Source organism: Anopheles maculipalpis, chromosome 2RL (genome assembly GCF_943734695.1).
Source record: "Anopheles maculipalpis chromosome 2RL, idAnoMacuDA_375_x, whole genome shotgun sequence".
Lineage (NCBI taxonomy): Eukaryota > Metazoa > Arthropoda > Insecta > Diptera > Culicidae > Anopheles > Anopheles maculipalpis.
In genome coordinates, this window is record NC_064871.1 from 60,411,419 (window position 1) to 60,429,527 (window position 18,109).

The window sequence follows — 18,109 nt, forward strand, 5'->3', positions numbered from 1 at the left end:
TTTGCAAGTATGAAATTTCCCGGGGCCTAGGGCCCTACTATTTTAACTTGTTGCCTCATAACTAACTCAATTGCCCCATGTAGGCAGCGGTTTCAAAGTGAGAAAATTCCTCAAACACTCATGAGAACCTGAAATTTTCATTTTGAAATCCCTCGTGGACCGCGGCCTACATTGTACGGCGAACCCTGATGACAAAATTGTCTTTAAGGCCCCGGCCCTCGGAAAATTTCAAACTGTTGAAGTCGATGCGGAACTGTAAAAAAATATCAAAACTGCGATTTGAGCTTTTGTTCCATTGCCCCGAGTATCTATATTGTGTACGCGCTAGGTTCTCGAAAAGCTATTTCAAACAGAGAAAATTTCACAAACACTCATGTAAACCTGAAATTCTCATTTTGAAATCCACCGTGGCCCGCAGCCTTTATGAGAACTATTAAGGGGTTTCGTAATATATATTTACCTTACTAATGTCTTAGTATTCAGATTTTGTCAATAAGGTTGAGCAGAAAATAAAAATCTTCACGCTAGTTGATATTGAGGTGCAAAAACTGTTTAATATACATTATTGTTTCATACGCCATCCGCTCTATATCAACCTTCGCTAAACACCATATTATGCACTAGATGGCGCTGCGGGCATAAAATGAATGCCCCACATCGCTAAAACATCGCATTTCTAGGATAAGAGTGACTTCATAGATAGCGATGTTTTTGCTTTTAACAATCCAAAAGGATTGCTAATTTGAATTATTCCAAATCACGATACCCCACCGATTTCTCTCAAAACGCGATCTGTATGGTTTTCATTTTTATTTCTGTGAAACTGATATTACGATGTCGATTATCGATTGATTACTTAAGACAGCTTACCGAACACACTCGCAAACGCGGCTGTAAGGCTGTACGAACTATCCCGTACACTAGACCGAATTCGTCAATAGATTCTTGTTTTTCATTTATTGATTAAAATTTATTCAAAGAAAGTTCATTGCAACTTCAAACATTTCACTATCTTCACTAAATTCTAGTTTATTGTGTTATTATAATCCGCACTCTATTTTCTATAATTTGAACAATACTTTGGTAACCTTCGCTAGACAGATAAGCGGTTGGAACTAATTAAAAAAAAAACGCCACAACACGGATACGACGAACCTTATATTCAAGGGAGCATATGTCTATTATTTGGTTTTCGATTCCATTAATATCTTCCGTTTAATTTGGTTAACATCCAGTAATTTTGGTATCATATTGGGATAAGGTTTACGTTAAGCCGAGATCTGGCTTGATCCAATTTCACAATCAGAGCGCTTTTGAATAGTAATACTGTCAATATAGTGAAGATGAAATTCCAGCTCAAATTAAGCCCAAATCTGCAATCATGATAAATATAGGGATTAGAAAGTTTCTAGGGCATTTTTGCATTTATCTTACTCTTAGTGTGTAGTCCCAACTGCCTGTAGACAATGCCGTCCCATCTGGAGATACTTGAAGACAAGAAACTTTGTTTTCATGCCCGTACAGTAGACATACACGCTGTGCTTTAAGAGTGTCCCATACATTGACGGTATAATCATTGTACCCTGCAAATAGCAGACGACCGCTCACGGAAAAGTCGACACAATTTACTCCGAAAATGATGCTGTCTTTGCTGAAAACGGCGACCTCTTTGTCGGCTCGCATATCAAACAGACGACACTAGAAGGAAAGGATAAATGTTGAGTTTTTTGTTTAAATAACAATTGACATCTTAACTTACGGTGCTGTCGTCTGATCCAGTACTAATTGCGTCACCGCTGGGATGAAATTTCACACTGTTCACATCCGACTGATGCCCTTCAAAGGATTGCACCACATGGCCTGACCGCATATCCCATATAAATGCCATCTTATCACAGCTGCCCGATACGAAAGTATTGCCTGTTTCATTAGGCGCCAAGTCAATCGACATTACGTCGCCTGTGTGGCCGTGAAAGCTCTGCAGCAGCTGTCCTGATTCTACGTCCCACAAAGCACAAGTAGAATCGCCGCTACCGGTTAAAATTTGTTGATCAGAATTGGGAAAAATGCAGCACGACATGTAGCTTGTATGCGTTCCCACTGTTTTCTTTCTGGATGAAATATCCTCCTCGAGTGCAATTGGATAAACCGTCACCTTGTTGTCTAGTCCACTAAAACCGAAAGATAAATCGTATAGAATGCACAGTTTTTGGTGTCATTTAGAGAGTGAACGTTGATACAAACCCGCAAGCCACAAGATTGCCGGATGGTGCATATGAACATCCCATAACCCATGTTGTTGGCATCGTAACTGCATGCTCTTTGTTGGTAGTAAATGCATCCCAAATGATCAACTTCCCGTCTTGCGACGAGGAAACAATATGCCGCTTATCCGGGGACCAATCTGAACACAGTACCTTTGCCTGGTGGCCTTTCAGAACACGGCGTGGTTTGATATTCAAGTAACTTATCATTTCCAAGCGTTCGGCCACCGACGATACTAAAATTAACGAAAAAAAATTGAAAGATAATCCACGCGCAGTCCACATTAAAAGGATCAATAGGCAACATCTTACGAGCAACATCGTTCAGCTTCTGGCGCTCCTCTTCCAGCTTAGTTTTAAGACATTCGGCTTCCTTTATGAGGGCGGACACTTTATCAGAGTTGTGAACACTGTTAAGAATGTCAGTCATCCTAAAATATCGATAAATTGTAAAGATAAGTTGTTCTGGACAAGAAGATTATTGTTATGAATAGGAGAAGTTGGGGCTTTTACTTTTTTGCGAAAAGCAATATTGACAGCTCCCAGGATTTTTTTATCATTTTTCGTTTTCGAGCAATTTTCGGGCATCCAAGATCTAATGTCACAATTGACATTTCCAGAATAGGTTTGTTTACCTTTGTACGCTTTCACAAATACCATTTCCCGCGCTTGATAAGCGAATGCTTGTGAATTGTTGGTACTGTGGCTATATTGTGTTGAACGGCTGTTGAAAAGCAATAGAAGTGTAATTTTCTCAAAAGTTTAATGTTTTTCGCTGTTTTATACAGGATTTCGAAGCTAAGCATCGATTAGGACGGAGCGTATGTGTAGCACAGCAATACCGGCAATGGAAACAACGCACGATAAGCGGTATTCGGTGGAAGACACAGAAAGCATGTGGAAAACGTTGGTGGTTACATTTACCGACATCGTCAACGATCATGGATCACATCTGGAAAAGATTCTAAACATGATTCGGACGGATATTACATACGATGATCCCGGTCTTTTCCCGAGGACGCTCTTAACGGATGCTGAGCGACAGAGCTGTCGTAGTTTCATTTATTGGCTGATGTACCAGCTTCTTAGAATAGCTTCGTGCGAAGCCTATGAAAGGTAAGGTACAGGATGGGAAACTATGTGGACGATAAACTTGTTCTTCTTCATTTGCACATGTACTTATTTAATTTGTAATACTTTTTACTGCAGCATTGCAGACATATATACCAGCTTGCAGAAGGAAATAATTAAGGCATGCTTCATCAAGCAACGGTGGTTAGCCCTGGAAATTACAACTGAGTTTATCAAGCTCTTGGACAAAATGAATGATTATCAAACTGATTGTAACGATACGGTTGACACTTTTTATCATGCATTCAACAACGCCACCATACTGGGAACAGAATATAAGTGTGACACAGTAGAGATCAACAGCATGGTCCGCTGCCGTATGATTCGCAAGCATTGTTTACATGCCATAACGGAATCCATGTCCCTGATAATTAACCAGCAGAATGATGAATCATTCGGAATCGTAAACGGAAGCATGTGCACAATTTTGAAAACGTTATCATTGGGCAACCTGCAAGAGAAAGACTTATGTATCGCATTTTTCAAGATGTATTTCTATCAGAATGATGAGGCACTATGCTCTAGCTATTCGTTGCAGAAAACATTAAACATGATGAGCTTGCTAGCTGTTGCTTTGAATCGTATCGGTGCATGGTGCTCGGGTAGACTGGTAAATCAACGAGAAGTCGACACATTTTTGCGCACAGTAACAGATCTTTACACTGTAATGAATACGAAGCACATTTCGCCCCCGGTTGAACAAGAATGGACACACAAAATAAGCACTGTTCTGATGGAGTTGCTACGTAGCAGCAAAAACTACCAAACATCTGAAGGAATAAGGATGAACGAACTGCAACTACACAAATTAAATCATGAGATGCTAACATTCCGAGGGAAGCTTTGCCCATCATTACCGGATATCGGATTTAGTTTTATGGACTTGATCAATTGTGCCGGAATTGTGGACTTTGAAGAGTTAGTGGCGACACAAATTGCAAAGCAAATCAATAGCGCACTATCTAGGGTCCACAATCAAAGTAAAGTAGATCTCTCCCGCAAAATATCCATTCGTCTGGTGAGCAGTATATGGGATAACCTGTTCGAAAAAGTCACCCAAAACAACAGTCTCTTAGAGCGCGCTCTAACAGTGGCCAATAAAGTCATCTATAAAGTAAGCAATCGTAAGAAGAATAACGCCACTATCGTCAACGATCGCTTGGAGTTAGATGGTCAACAGTTTCTGTTTTTCGAATCAAAACTTTCACTCCTGGATGCAGCGTTCGTGATGGAAAAATTCGTCGAAAAGCAGGAAGATCTGCTCAATGTAGTGGTTGGCATAATTCATGTAACCGATTGCCAATCGCTAAGCGCAAGTCAGCAGCATGCATTGCTCCAAACCCTGTTTGCCCCATTTGAAAAAAATGCTCCCAGTAACGACAAAAACCCGAAGCCTCGATGGAACTCCGATATGAACAGTGCACTTTGCCATTACGCTTTGCAACAGCTGTGTAAATTGCAAATCGAAAATCTGCACGACGAAATAGTAGACAGCTGTATCAAGGGACAACTTATCTCACTTCTGATGTTCATTGCCAAATCAAACGATTGTATAGCAATGAAACGAACACTTCTACATGCCTTTCAGCGTCTGGTTTTGTCTTCCAAACTGGTGCTGAAGTTATTGTTTGATAACGTGTTTGTACCACTGCTGGCAACGGATTACGATGAAACGATGCTGGTGGATATGATTGGAGTGCTAAATTTGTTTTGCTGCATTTGTTCGGCTAACGACGAGAGTTTCTGCGTAAACCAGACATCAGAAGATCAACGTAGCTTTAAATGCAGCGAATGTTGTCAACAACGAATATCTGCCGCCCATCGTAAAGATTACCACGTTGCAACAGCTTCAACACAGTTGGTGTCACAAGGGAAACGAATTGATCTGGCATGCCATATGCGCGACGCGCTAAGAAAAACTTTCAATACAAAGGAAGAAACAGTACTATTGGCTTGGTCGAATTTTCTCCCTAGCGCATTGAAACATTCGTTTGAATGCATGGTGGATGATGGTGAGATACTATCATTTTGGATGAGTCTGTTTAAAAGCAATTCAACGAAAGTATGCCAACAAATGATCATGCACATTCCATCGATCATACAAACACTTGCTGCCAAATTAATTAATGAACCGGATCGGCACGGTAAGTGTATAAAAGACTTGATCGAGCAGTTGTTGCTAGCGACAAAGCATTGCATCATGACGAAAACCACGTATTCCCACCAAATGGTTGTGGTCCGTATGATTGTGGAGTTTTCAGACGCCCATTACCATGCCACAGTGAAGAATGGATCGAACGACTCTAAGGAAACGTTGTTTCACTGCGTGCGAATCATGATTTTCCTACTAATGCATCCAGAATCACACGTAACGCACGAAGCTTCGATTGCGATCGCGGAAATGTGCGCAAGACAAGACATTAGCCCTTGGAAAATCCTTTCCTGGTATCGTCACGACATAATCAAACAAATGATGGGCCTTGCCGTTAGCAATTATATTCTTGCCGGAATTACTCTACACCAGTCGATGAACAACGTGAGCCACACTTTCGAATGTAGAGATCCGGTTGATTTTGTGGGCAAACATTACAAAATCATTATGGCAATGCTGTTACCCTGGTGTCTTCGGTTACAAAAGTGCGACGATTTATTGCGGGAAGTAGCCATCATCGTGCGGAAAGATTTGGTAGCAATGTTATCTGTATCCTTTCTAACGATATACACCTATCTGTTTATCACCGAGTCCGTAGAAATCACTAATAACTGCATCGAGTACATCATGAAGCTTACTGGCAACAGCTTTTTTCATTTGCTGCATTCTGATATTAAGGTGAGATGGAAATGGAAATCTTTTAGTATGTGAATGGTTGATGGTGAAATTACTACTCCTTCTCGCCTTCTATTCCAGCGAACAGTATCTGAAGTTCTAATCTACTACCACATCAATCCAGAGTGTGTGATGCACGCATTTCGCAGCTTACTCTCCAAGGACAGCGATATTGACGAGGTATCAACGGCACGGATTGCAGAATACATTGCCGAACGATTTCTTGGCGTGCTAGCAAATCTAGAAGCAACACTGGTAAATCCCGACGGAGAAAAGTTCCTGAAACGCTTGGCGCTGCTGAGTCTCGGTGACATTATTCGATTGCTCGGCGGTGAACACATAACACCGTTTCGGTTCAAAATAATTGCTGTGCTTCGAACAGCGCTAGCTTTACCGGAAGAAACAGCACTGACCAAACTATGCGTAAATACGTGGCGTATATTCATATGCACAGTCGACGTGCGTCAGTTAGGTCCGCTGCTAAGTACAATTTTCGTGACCCTGGAACCATTGCTTCTTGCGTACCCGGATAATATTGGCTATATCTTTCGGTATTTGGTTATAGAAAACAATAATTTGCTGGGAAATAATCTTGGCGATCTGTTCTTTCTCGAGGACACAAATGTTGCGCACGATATTAAAGCGATTGTGGCGTGTCGCATTCCGAAGCACGACAATATAGATGGAACCGATCGATTTGTGCTACGCCTGGAGGAGCTGATTAGACACTGCAATCACGAGAATTTGAAGATACGAGCATACGCGCTCGCCTACCTCTGTCGACTGTGCGAAACGAACCGGGCAGAGATAAATGAAGCTATTCTGGGCCAGCATCAAAATATGGGACTTGGCCCCATAGCCACGATGGTAGAAACGTTGATACGTGGGCTGTGTGAGCAAGATACAATCCTGCAAGAAAGGGCCGCCGAATGTCTTGGAGAGCTGGGCGCCCTTGCACCCAGCCATTTACCACCCAATTATGCCCCGACGGGATTAGGATTCGCGCTAAGCATTCATTCTGATTGTTTTGCCATTATCGCACTACGAGAGTTGTGCCGAGCATACCAGCGGCAGAAGGATTCTAAATTCGTAGACAGTTTTTCGCTCGCAATTCAGGAAATTTTGAACGAAAGAGGCGTTTCCCCAGCGGCAGACAAAAAGCGGGAAGTGTGGGAAACCATCCCGGAACGCTTGCGCCCGATTATGGAACCGTTGCTAACGTCCTGCTACACTACGGTATCGCGAGCATCCCTATCGATGGTGCATCCGGTGTTTAACAATATTCATTCAAGTCACGAATGGTGTTACCAATGGGCGTCACAAATGATCGAAGGCATAACATGCGATGCCACGCGCAATCTGCTGCGAGCATTCAAGCCAAGCTTGCGCTGTGATAGAGGAACTCTACTGATGATGCTACCATACGTATTACTTCATGCACTACAGCTAAGCAGTGGAACCGAGCCAAGAAATCGAATAGCCGAAGAACTGCATACCGTGTTCCTCGCAGCCATAGCTCATGCCGAAAATGTTCCCACCATCTCGGCGGCAGTAGAGGAAAGAAACAATATGGAAGAAATAGCCGCCAGTACTGCAGTCGACTCAATTGTTTGCATCACTCCAGAACAGCAAGACACTTCCAGCAAGGAACTAGCGTTGCAGTGCGCCAAGTATGCCTTTGGTTTGTTTGATTTTCTTGAACGATGGAAACGGCAACATCTTAAGCAAAACGTTGCGGTTAGCAATAGTGCTCAAGAAAACCAACACAATTATGATGTGGTTGATGGTTTTCTGAAAAACTTTGACGCTGATCGACTCGCGCAGGTCAACTTCAAATGTCAAGAGTATGCTAGAGCCCTGCAATATGTAGAGTACAGCTTAACCGGCGAAGATAAGGGTAGAAAGCTGCAGGATAAATTATCATTCTTGAGTGAAATTTTTTCCCGCCTCGGTGATTCTGATTCGGTTGAAGGAGTGATGGCTTTGAAAGCGACCGAGCCAACGCTACATGAGCTAATCCTTTACCACAACGCCACCGGACGGTTACAAGAGGCCGTTGCATGTTACGAAAGATTACTGCAGTTGACCAATGTGGAAGAGCAAGCGCTTAGTCTCGACTACGTGAATAGTATGATTGAGTGTTATCTACGGCTTGACCAGCCGGAAACTGCTCTACTGCTAGCAGAAAGCTTACTTGTTCGATTCCACGATACTGCACTACATAAACCGTTGCTGGACATACAAGCTGAACCATTATACCGACTGGGAAGATTTGAAGAGCTCGAGGAACTAATCGTTCAACGTCAGGCCGACCAGTTGAGTGGAGCCATCGATGGTGAAGAGCGGCACTGGGGAGTAATTTGCGGTTCACTGATAATTGCGTTCCGACAGTCTCACTATGAAAAATTCAACACCGAAATAGAACGTGCCAGGCTGCATGTGGTACAAGGCAGCTGCAGTGAACGTATCAGCTCTCGCCCATTAGATGAACAGCTGGGCACATATGAGAGTCGCTATGACCAGGTGTTAAAGTTGCACATTATCCATGAGTTTGCCAAGTGTGGTCGTATAATGCAGAATCTGCGCTCTATGCAATACAGTACGGACGAGGGAAGCAATATGGCAACCACTCTGTACGAGGATGTTCAGAATCTTGTGATTAACCTGAACAACAGGCTTGAGGTATTGCAGCCGAATGCAACCACAATAGAACCAATCATCAGTTTGAGGCGTATACTGCTGAAAGAAATAAGCCGCACCATAGATACGATCAAGTGGCAAGGGAACGACAATGAGAATGGCGTAAAAGAACTTCGTCAACTGATTGATCAGACCATCGGACAGCTTTGGATGAAGAGCACGGAACTAGCATCGCGAGCCAATATGTACCAGCAGGCACTGCTGTACATTCTGCACGCGGAAAGCTATCGACCTCCGGATCTTTTCATTAAAAATGCGAAACTGCTGTGGGATCGGCGTGATGTGACGGGTGCGCTGAAAGTTCTTGAACGTGGAGTCAACGAGATACTTGGCGATGTGGCGTCGGGTACAATAGATGGGAACAATTTGAAAGCTATACCAAAAGATCTTCGCTTGATATATGCGGAAGGGAAGCGCCTGATTGCGACGTACAATGCAGAAGCTTCAAATATATCAGCAACGCTTAATAGGCGCTACTTCAAGGAAGCGCTTGATGCAAATCCGGAAAGTGAAATTGCGCTAGTACAGTTGGCTCAGTACATCGACAAGCTGTACAGTTCGTGTCCTGCCAGCGAGCAGAATTCAGCAAACTGTTGGGAAATGATGTTCGAGGTAATGAAATGTTACGGAAAATCGATGATGTTTGGATCGAACTACATCTATCAATCGATGCCACGGGTTCTCAGCATATGGCTCGACTCCACCGCCAAAACCATGCAAAAATCGGAAGAAGCGTCGAGCTCGGCTACCATGATTAGTCGCAAAATCGCACTGTCCATGAACAAGTTGGCCAACAAATTTAAGGACACGTTATCACCATACTTTTTCTTCACCGCTTTTTCCCAGCTAATAAGCAGAGTGGCTCATCCATCACAGGACACATTCCATGTACTGAAAGGGATAATTGTGAAATTGTTGCTCAACTACCCGCAGCAAACGCTATGGATGATGCTTAGTGTTTACAAATCATCGTACACCAACCGTGTCCGGCGATGCGTGGAGATATTTAATGATCGCCAGTTACTCCAGGTGGAAGATATGCAAAAGTTGATAAAAGACTTCAATGCCTTGGCTGAACGTTTGATCGAGCTTACCAACAAAGACATCCCCGGGCCGGCTAGAAGCATTAAAAGTAGCAACCCGATCAAAATAACAGTTTCTTCGTTGGTAAAAGCTTTGCCCAAGCTGTTGGCTGATAAAAACTTTTCCACCGTCATAATTCCCATCGAAAAGTGCATGCAACTGGTGCTGAATAAGAACACTGGAATGAACTTTCAGCCATATCCGACGAATACAATTTATATTGCCGGCATTGAGGAGGAGCTGACGGTGTTATTCTCGCTCCAGAAGCCGCGGAAAATTACACTTCGTGGACATAATGGTAAGCTGTACACAATGATGCTGAAGCCTAAAGATGATTTACGAAAAGATTTTCGTTTGATGGAGTTCAATGCAGTAGTGAAGCAATACCTGGCCCAGGACCCCGACGCAAAATTTCGCAGACTGTACATACGCACGTATGCCGTGTTGCCGCTAAATGAGGAGTGTGGTATAATTGAGTGGATATCGAACTTGAACCCATTTCGCAGTATCGTATGTACATACTACAAACAGCGCGGGCTAGGAATGACTGTGGCCGAGCTGCGCAAGTTTTCGTTCGAGCGTACCGATCCGCTGGCAAAGAAACGGCAAGCGTTTGAGTCTATTCTCGTCCCTCGTCATCCGCCACTGTTTGGGGAATGGTTTCGAGACTGTTTCCCCAATCCCAACAACTGGTTCCAGGCACGCTCGTCCTACATCAAGACTACCGCAGTCATTTCAATGGTTGGCTACATTTTGGGGCTGGGCGATCGACATGGTGAGAACATTCTGTTCGATTCATCTAACGGCGATACAGTGCACGTAGATTTCAATTGTCTGTTTAACCGCGGAGAAACATTTACAATCCCAGAGTTGGTACCGTTTCGGTTAACGCACAATATGGTCCACGCTATGGGACCACTAGGAGTGGAAGGACTGTATCGTCGATGTTGTGAAATAGTTTTGAGAATATTGCAAACGCACGCGTCAACCTTCATGTCTGTGTTGAAGCCGTTTGTGTACGATCCCATGGTATCGTGGAGTAAGGTTGGCAATGCCAATTTGGGGCAAGGTGATCCGAACAGCCGGGATAACTACGTCGAACGAACGGATCCCCAGGCAATGCATAATGTGTTGAATATCGAGGAAAGACTAAAAGGATACGTGAAAATCAAGGGCAAACCATCACACATGCCATTGTCGATCGAAGGTCAGGTAGATCATCTGATCAAAGAAGCCACTGATATAGACAATCTCGCGCAAATGTACATTGGCTGGTCTGCATATACGTGAGGAAGGAACAAATGGTAACACGATGTAACAGAAGGAAATAAACTGTATATTCCATTCAGTTAAAATGGTTTCAGGCGTAAACGTATCATCTCACCGTTGATGACACGCAAAGACAAGAGATTGTCACATTAAAGGGAAGAAAAGAGGGCGAATCCGAAGTTATCGACACAAAAACCAGGAACATCAAGTAGTTGTGAAAATACAAAATTAAGAGGTGTCTACGTTGTGAATCATATCACACAACACTCCAGTAAGCGGAAGTTTATTTCTGTAACAATCAATGGCATTGTAACTAAACTTCAACTTTACACAGCAAGCGACAACACGATTATATCGAAGCAAACGGACGAAATTGGGTAAACCGAACACCATTCCAACAACCATCGAAGCAATCAATGCTTCAGGATATTCAGGACACCGGTTGCAACTATCAGGTGAATTACAGTGCACTGTGAATGTCAACGGCAAAACCGAACAATAAAGATGTTTTGTCACAACAGTATGCAATTTGAATTTTCTAGGCATCGAGTGGATTGAACTTTCCAAGATATGGTCCATTCCAATCGATACGATTTGTAATCAGCTAACAACAAAATCGATCGCTCAGCAAATGCGTGAATTTCAAGCGAAACATTCGGATGTTTTTAGAATACACTGGGACACTGTCAGAAAACTATGGTGAAGCTTTTCCTCAAGCCAAATGCTAAACCTGTGTTCTGACAAAAGCGTCCTGTACCTTTCAACACCATACCGTCGGTTGATGCAGATCTTACTTGATTAAAAACATTGGGTATTATCGAAAGTGTATATTTCTCCGAATGGGCAACTCCTATTGTGGCAGTAAGAATGGACGTGTGAGAATATGCGCCGACTATTCTACAGGATTGAATGAAGCATTACAGGCAAATCACTATCCACTTCCCACTCCAGAAGAGTTCTTTTCGCAACACAACGGTAGCACCGTCTTCAGCATCATCGACCTGTCGATCGATGGTGGTTGTGACAAACCATGATTGAGTATAATGTATAGATCAATCTCAGTAGGTATTTAAAAATTAAGTATGAAAGCTGGAATTGGTGGGATTGCAGAGTCAGTCAAAAACAAGCTTCTGGTGCGTGATATCTAACAATTACGAATCATGTAGGTAAAATTTTCTGTAATCTTTGATTTTTTGGTATTAAACATGAGCTAAAAAAGAAGAGTATGTAGTAGCTCAGTATATTGTACTATTTGGGTATAAAACGCGCGTGTCAAGCGCAAGTTGTAAAAAATTAAATGAAAGCAAGCGTAATTTTGCGTATAATTATTGCAACACGCGGTGACAACACGGCGCAAGCCGTCATATTAAGTATGAAAATAAAAAACAAATCAATATTGCAACACGTGGTCAGTATCGATTTGAATTCAAAATTGCTAGTCTGCTGGGGGTAGTTTGGTTGTCACGGCAAGTAGGGGTATTTTTGGGTTGTCAGAAATGGGACCCAAGCAAACATAAACATTAAACAGACTGAATGATGCTGTCAGAACAGAACAACACACGAGTGTGTCGATCGCAGGAAGCATGTGGTTTTGCTTAGCATATTTCAGTGTTGCGGCATCGACTCGCTTTCACTTTTAGCTTTATATGCCTGTATTCCTATTCCCTAGTACAGTGTTCACGCGATATGCACAATAGTTAACGAGCCGATTGTGCGTAACCGGAAGGGACCGGCTCGAGAAAAAACAGGTCCTTAAGGGTAAGATAACTTACGGCAGGGCCACAACGGAAGCGCGGCTCCACATTGCCTGCAGACATTTGGGCGAGGGCAATCGAGGGAAAACGAAGAGCTTTGTGTACATGTGTTATTAATCGATGGATAGATGGATGGTTGTCAAATTAGTAATAAATTTCACCACCTGATAGCGTGTACGGGATCGTAAAGAGTAGCTACCTTAAACGTTAGATCCAAAAGCCACCATATTCCCTCGTCGAAAAGTGATTGTATCTCAACGATTGCAGCTAAATGGGTGAAAGAAGGACTTGAATGACGTCCGCAACATGAGTGACAAAAGTTCGCAAGCATTAATGTGTTTAGAAATTAAGCTCGGACTTTAAAAAACAGCTAAACATGGTTACATTATTTTGCATGCTATCGCAGCTGTGTAATATTTACATCTTGCATTTGCGAGCAACTCTTATGGCAGTTTACACCTTTCTGTGAGACGGTCATAAAGCCATTTAATACAAAAATATGTAACCAAGTACGACAAAAGCTCTCGTCGATGTGGTCGTGCAACAAAGTAAAAGTACCGATGAAAACAAAACACGGCCAACACGCATAAAGGGGAGAACGTGCGTAGTAGTTGCGTTTCATTAACTAACAAACAACTGTTGTGACGTTCGAGCGATAGTGGCGGTTAGCTACGGTAAACCAGCTGTGCAGAAACCGATCATAACTGGTTAGCAAACGCAGTGGTTCGGGTCACAAGAGTATTCCAGTAAGGAGAAACCAAAACACAAAAAACAAGTCTCGTGCGTGAGTTTCCCTCTCAAAGCGAAGGGATTATTGAAACAATGGTTCGTCGGATGTGGTTTTGTAAAAAATGTGCGAATTTACGTAGCAATTATAACACAAATTTTCAATCGGCCGTGAAGAATGCGTGTAGAAAGACAAGACATCTTTTCAAAAGCACTAATCTAATAAACATTTGCTTTCCTTTACCACCATAGATCATATGTTGATGTTTGTAGCTGTTAGTTTATTAATCGCACGTGCAGCCTGTCGTAACCCACGAGGATCGTTAATGACTCGCAAGCGACCAGCACTGGATAGTGAACAAGTGCTAGCAAGTCCAGCGAGCAAAATGTCTGCGCGTGAAAGTTCCACCAGCAGTGGCAATAGCCAGGATCAGGAGCGAAGAATGCATCCGCTTGTAAGTTACCTGCCACCACCGGAAACATCATTTTCCGACCATAAGCAGTACAGGTAATCGAAAGCGTTGGATTTCCTTTTAATTCGATGCTCGTGAACGATATCCATGAGCTTTGCTGATTTTGTTTGCTCAATCTACAGGTCTATATTGCTAGCGAATGGTTTACATGCACTATTGATTGCTGACCCGACGAGCCAAACGACGGCTCCTCGGTTGAAGGCCCATTATACAGCGGAGGAAGCAAATGGGCTCCACCATTCTGCGCATAGTTCTGTATCATCCGATACGGAAGATCATCCGAATGAGGCGGATGGTGATGAACATTCACACAGCGAAACGAGTTTTGGTACTGCATCGGATGACGAAAGCAGCAATAGTGCTAATGAATCAATAATTATGGATGAGAATGAGGGTGAGAAACTGGCTGCCGCCGCGCTATGCGTTGGTGTTGGTTCGTTCAATGATCCCCGTAACATACAAGGCCTTGCACACTTCTTGGAGCATATGATTTTTATGGGCAGCAAAAAATATCCCCGCGAAAACGAATATGATTCGTACATCAGTGTAAGTTCTGGTGTGGTAGAGAGGACATTTCCAACGGGAACATATCAAAACGTTGTACTCGCTTTACTCTTAACAGAAATGCGGCGGTTTTGACAACGCTGTAACTGATTTAGAAGAAACCACGTTCTACTTTGAGATTGATGAGGGACATCTCGAAGGGGCGCTTGATCGATTTGCCAGCCTTTTCACCGAACCGCTTATGTTGCGCGATTCCGTTTGCCGGGAACGGGATGCGGTGGAAAGTGAGTTTCAAACGAACAAAAATCGATTTTCGTCCGCACGTGAACAGTTGGTAGCATCACTGGGGCGCGACGATCATCCGATCAGTCTGTTTTCGTGGGGCAATTTAGAAACGCTGAAAAAAAACATCACCGACGATGAGCTGTACTCGGAGCTACACAACTTTCAACGCCGCCACTATTCCGCCCATCGTATGCATTTTGCGGTGCAAGCACGCATGAGCTTAGACGAACTGGAGGCACTAACGGTGAAGTATTTTTCGGCCATCCCTTCCAATTGGCTGCCGGCGGACAATTTGTCATCGATGTACAACGAAACCAACGCCTTCCGTAACGAATACTACAGCAAACTGTACGTTGTGAAGCCAATTTCGGATGTCTGTCAGCTTGACATTACGTGGTGTTTGCCGCCTTGTGTGAGGGTAAGTGCACGAAAACAGGGGTATAGGAGTGTTGGTGTGCCGTTGCAGCATTGATTAATGTAGAGCTTTCCCTTTTAAAAGGATTACCATGTGAAGGCAATCGATTACATCTCGTACGTTATGGGCTACGAGGGGAAACATAGTTTAACCAGCTATCTGCGCAAGAAGTAAGTGCAGAAAATGCAGCTCAAACCAACATTTTGAACATGTTTCTATCGTCTTTCTTTCATTCCTTAGGTCATTAGCACTGGATGTGCATACCGGTGCTAGCTCTGGGTTCGAGAAGAATTCTCTTTACACACTGTACACCGTCTCGATAACGATGACCGATCAGGGGTTGGAAAATGTGGAAGAAATTTTAAAAGCCGTCTACTCGTTTGTACGATTGCTAAAGCGCGAAGGACCTGTGGAACGACTTTTCAAGGAGTTGCAAGACCTGGAAGCAACCTCTTTCCGGTACCGCAAAGAAAAAGAAGCCAGTGACAACGTGGAAGAACTGGTCGTTAACATGCGCTACTACCCACCGGAGCATATCATCACGGGTTCGGAGTTGTACTTTAAGTACGATCCAGCCGAAATATGGGCGGTTATAAACAACTTAAATGAACCAAGGTTTAATCTTATGATATCGTCCACCAAACCTTTCCGAAATGTCACGTACAACCGCACGGAAGCTTGGTTCGGAACGGAATATGTCGAACTGGGTAAGCAACGCTTAAGATAAGGCCAATAGCTTTGGGTGGGTAGGTTATTAATAGCGTTCTGTTTTTGGGCTTATCGTTTGTGCGTGTAACAGATGTTCCGGAAGAGTGGCAGCGATTGTGGGAAACAGCTGAACCGATGCCAGAAATACAGCTTCAAGCAAAGAATCAGTACATCTCAACCAACTTTACTATACTAGCGGATGAGGATGATGGGCCCGAGGTAAGTAAAAGGGAGTAAATTTTAGGTTGAAACATACTCGTTAACACATTCTCCTCCTAGGTTCCACCGTATCCGGAAAAGCTTTTGGAAAATGAAATGTGTGAAATGTGGTTCCGGCAAGATACTAAATTCAAACTTCCGTTAGCATTAATGTATTTTTACATCATTTCTCCATTGCCGTTCAACAATCCGAGAAGGTAAAAAGAGCATCCGTCCCTACTTGTTCTGATAACAAGTCTGCAATATATTGGTTTCAATTCTTTCCATTACCTCAGCTCAGCATTGGTTGGGTTCTTCATATCGATGGTAAAATTTCAATTAGCAGAAGAACTATACCCGGCGGAGGTGGCGGGACTAAACTATGAGCTATATCCAGCTGAGAAAGGGGTGATACTGAAAATTGATGGATACAATGAAAAGTTGCCCATCATAGCGGACGAGATTTCGGCCTCGATGGGACGCTTCTCGGAACTGTTCAGCGCGAGTGTGTTTGATGTGATCAAAGTAAAGCTGGAAAAGGCCTACTTTAACGAGCTGATGAAACCGAATAAGTTAAACAGGTAAGCAGTATACATCAGCGCTAATCGTAACGTGATTCTTAATGTGCCCTCGTCTTCACCCCCTCACAGAGACGTTCGTTTAAAGCTAGTGCAGTTAAACCATTGGACAACGTGGGAAAAGTTTGACTACATGAAAAATTTCACTGCCGACGATGTGCGTGAGTTTGGGAAAGATTTTTTCAACGGCTTTAAAATCCAAGCCTTGGTGCAAGGTAATTTGCGCAAAGAGGTGGCTCAGGAAGTGATGTGCAAAGTGTTAAGTAATCTGAATGGATCACCGATTCAAGATGTAAGTTTATACGATAGTATTACATTAAGGTTTCCTGGAAAATGTTTATATTTTTGGGTGTGCGTGGATTTTTCTTACAGATTAAAAGCATAGAATCGAAAGCACGTGAGATTCCTATCGGAGACAATTATCTGAGAGTTTCGAATTTCCGGGAACAGGATGTGAATACTGTAACTACCACGTTCTATCAAGCAGGACCAGTGACACCATTCCTGCACGCATCTTTAGAGCTGTTAGTTTCGCTACTAGAAGAACCATTGTTTGATGTGCTTCGCACGAAAGAGCAACTGGGCTACGATGTATCCACCACCCTACGCGATAATGCAGGAATATTAGGATTTTCAGTAACCGTACATTCGCAGGAGAACAAGTTTAGCTACCATCACATCGATGAACGGATTGAGCTATTCAATCAACACTTTTGGCAAGTGCTGCAAGACATGGCTGACAAGGACTTTGAGCTGGTGAAGACATCTTTAAAACACCGGAAGCAAGTGGTCGATACTGAGCTGAAAAATGAAGCTTCCCGCCATTGGGGTGAAATTACAACGGAGGAGTATATATTCAACCGAAACAAGCTTGAGGTAGAGCAAATTGAAAAACTAGCCAAATCAGATGTTTCCGCACTGTTTCATCGCCTCGTGGTGGATTCAACCAGCAGGAGAAAACTTTGCGTGCAAGTCATTGGTAATGATGAGAAATCGGCGGAAGACAATGTCACACTACCCGCCGGTAAGCAGGATACGTATGATAGTACGAGTTTTCATCTAAAGTACGTTCAGCCACAAAGCGAGTTAGATAACCATAATCAGCATATAAATGATATCGCGAGCTTTGCAGCACAGCTAAAAGTGTACACAATGGTTAAAATTGATTTTACTACTGCGAATTGAAGCTGCTGA

General features: G+C 43.1%; 3 protein-coding genes across 3 annotated transcripts; 2 read left to right on the forward strand and 1 right to left on the reverse strand.

The window, feature by feature from the left end:
• Nucleotides 1-1,003: 1,003 nt before the first annotated feature.
• LOC126558432 (guanine nucleotide-binding protein subunit beta-5) lies at nucleotides 1,004-2,719 on the reverse strand. Its single transcript, XM_050214448.1, has 5 exons — nucleotides 2,577-2,719; nucleotides 2,245-2,500; nucleotides 1,760-2,171; nucleotides 1,435-1,698; nucleotides 1,004-1,373 (listed from the first exon to the last, which is right to left on the reverse strand). Exons 1-5 carry the CDS (start codon nucleotides 2,692-2,694, stop codon nucleotides 1,362-1,364), a joined length of 1,062 nt encoding a protein of 353 aa, XP_050070405.1. The 5' UTR covers nucleotides 2,695-2,719; the 3' UTR covers nucleotides 1,004-1,361.
• A 378-nt stretch (nucleotides 2,720-3,097) lies between these two features.
• LOC126556570 (serine/threonine-protein kinase ATR) lies at nucleotides 3,098-11,295 on the forward strand. The gene is made up of 3 exons (XM_050211884.1): nucleotides 3,098-3,380; nucleotides 3,474-6,225; nucleotides 6,304-11,295. Exons 1-3 carry the CDS (start codon nucleotides 3,112-3,114, stop codon nucleotides 11,293-11,295), a joined length of 8,013 nt encoding a protein of 2,670 aa, XP_050067841.1. The 5' UTR covers nucleotides 3,098-3,111.
• Nucleotides 11,296-13,800: 2,505 nt separating this feature from the next.
• On the forward strand, nucleotides 13,801-18,100 carry LOC126556834 (nardilysin-like). The gene is made up of 11 exons (XM_050212357.1): nucleotides 13,801-13,881; nucleotides 14,007-14,262; nucleotides 14,350-14,773; nucleotides 14,850-15,434; nucleotides 15,516-15,601; nucleotides 15,672-16,138; nucleotides 16,231-16,358; nucleotides 16,419-16,555; nucleotides 16,634-16,918; nucleotides 16,988-17,207; nucleotides 17,288-18,100. Exons 1-11 carry the CDS (start codon nucleotides 13,851-13,853, stop codon nucleotides 18,098-18,100), a joined length of 3,432 nt encoding a protein of 1,143 aa, XP_050068314.1. The 5' UTR covers nucleotides 13,801-13,850.
• Nucleotides 18,101-18,109: the final 9 nt, after the last annotated feature.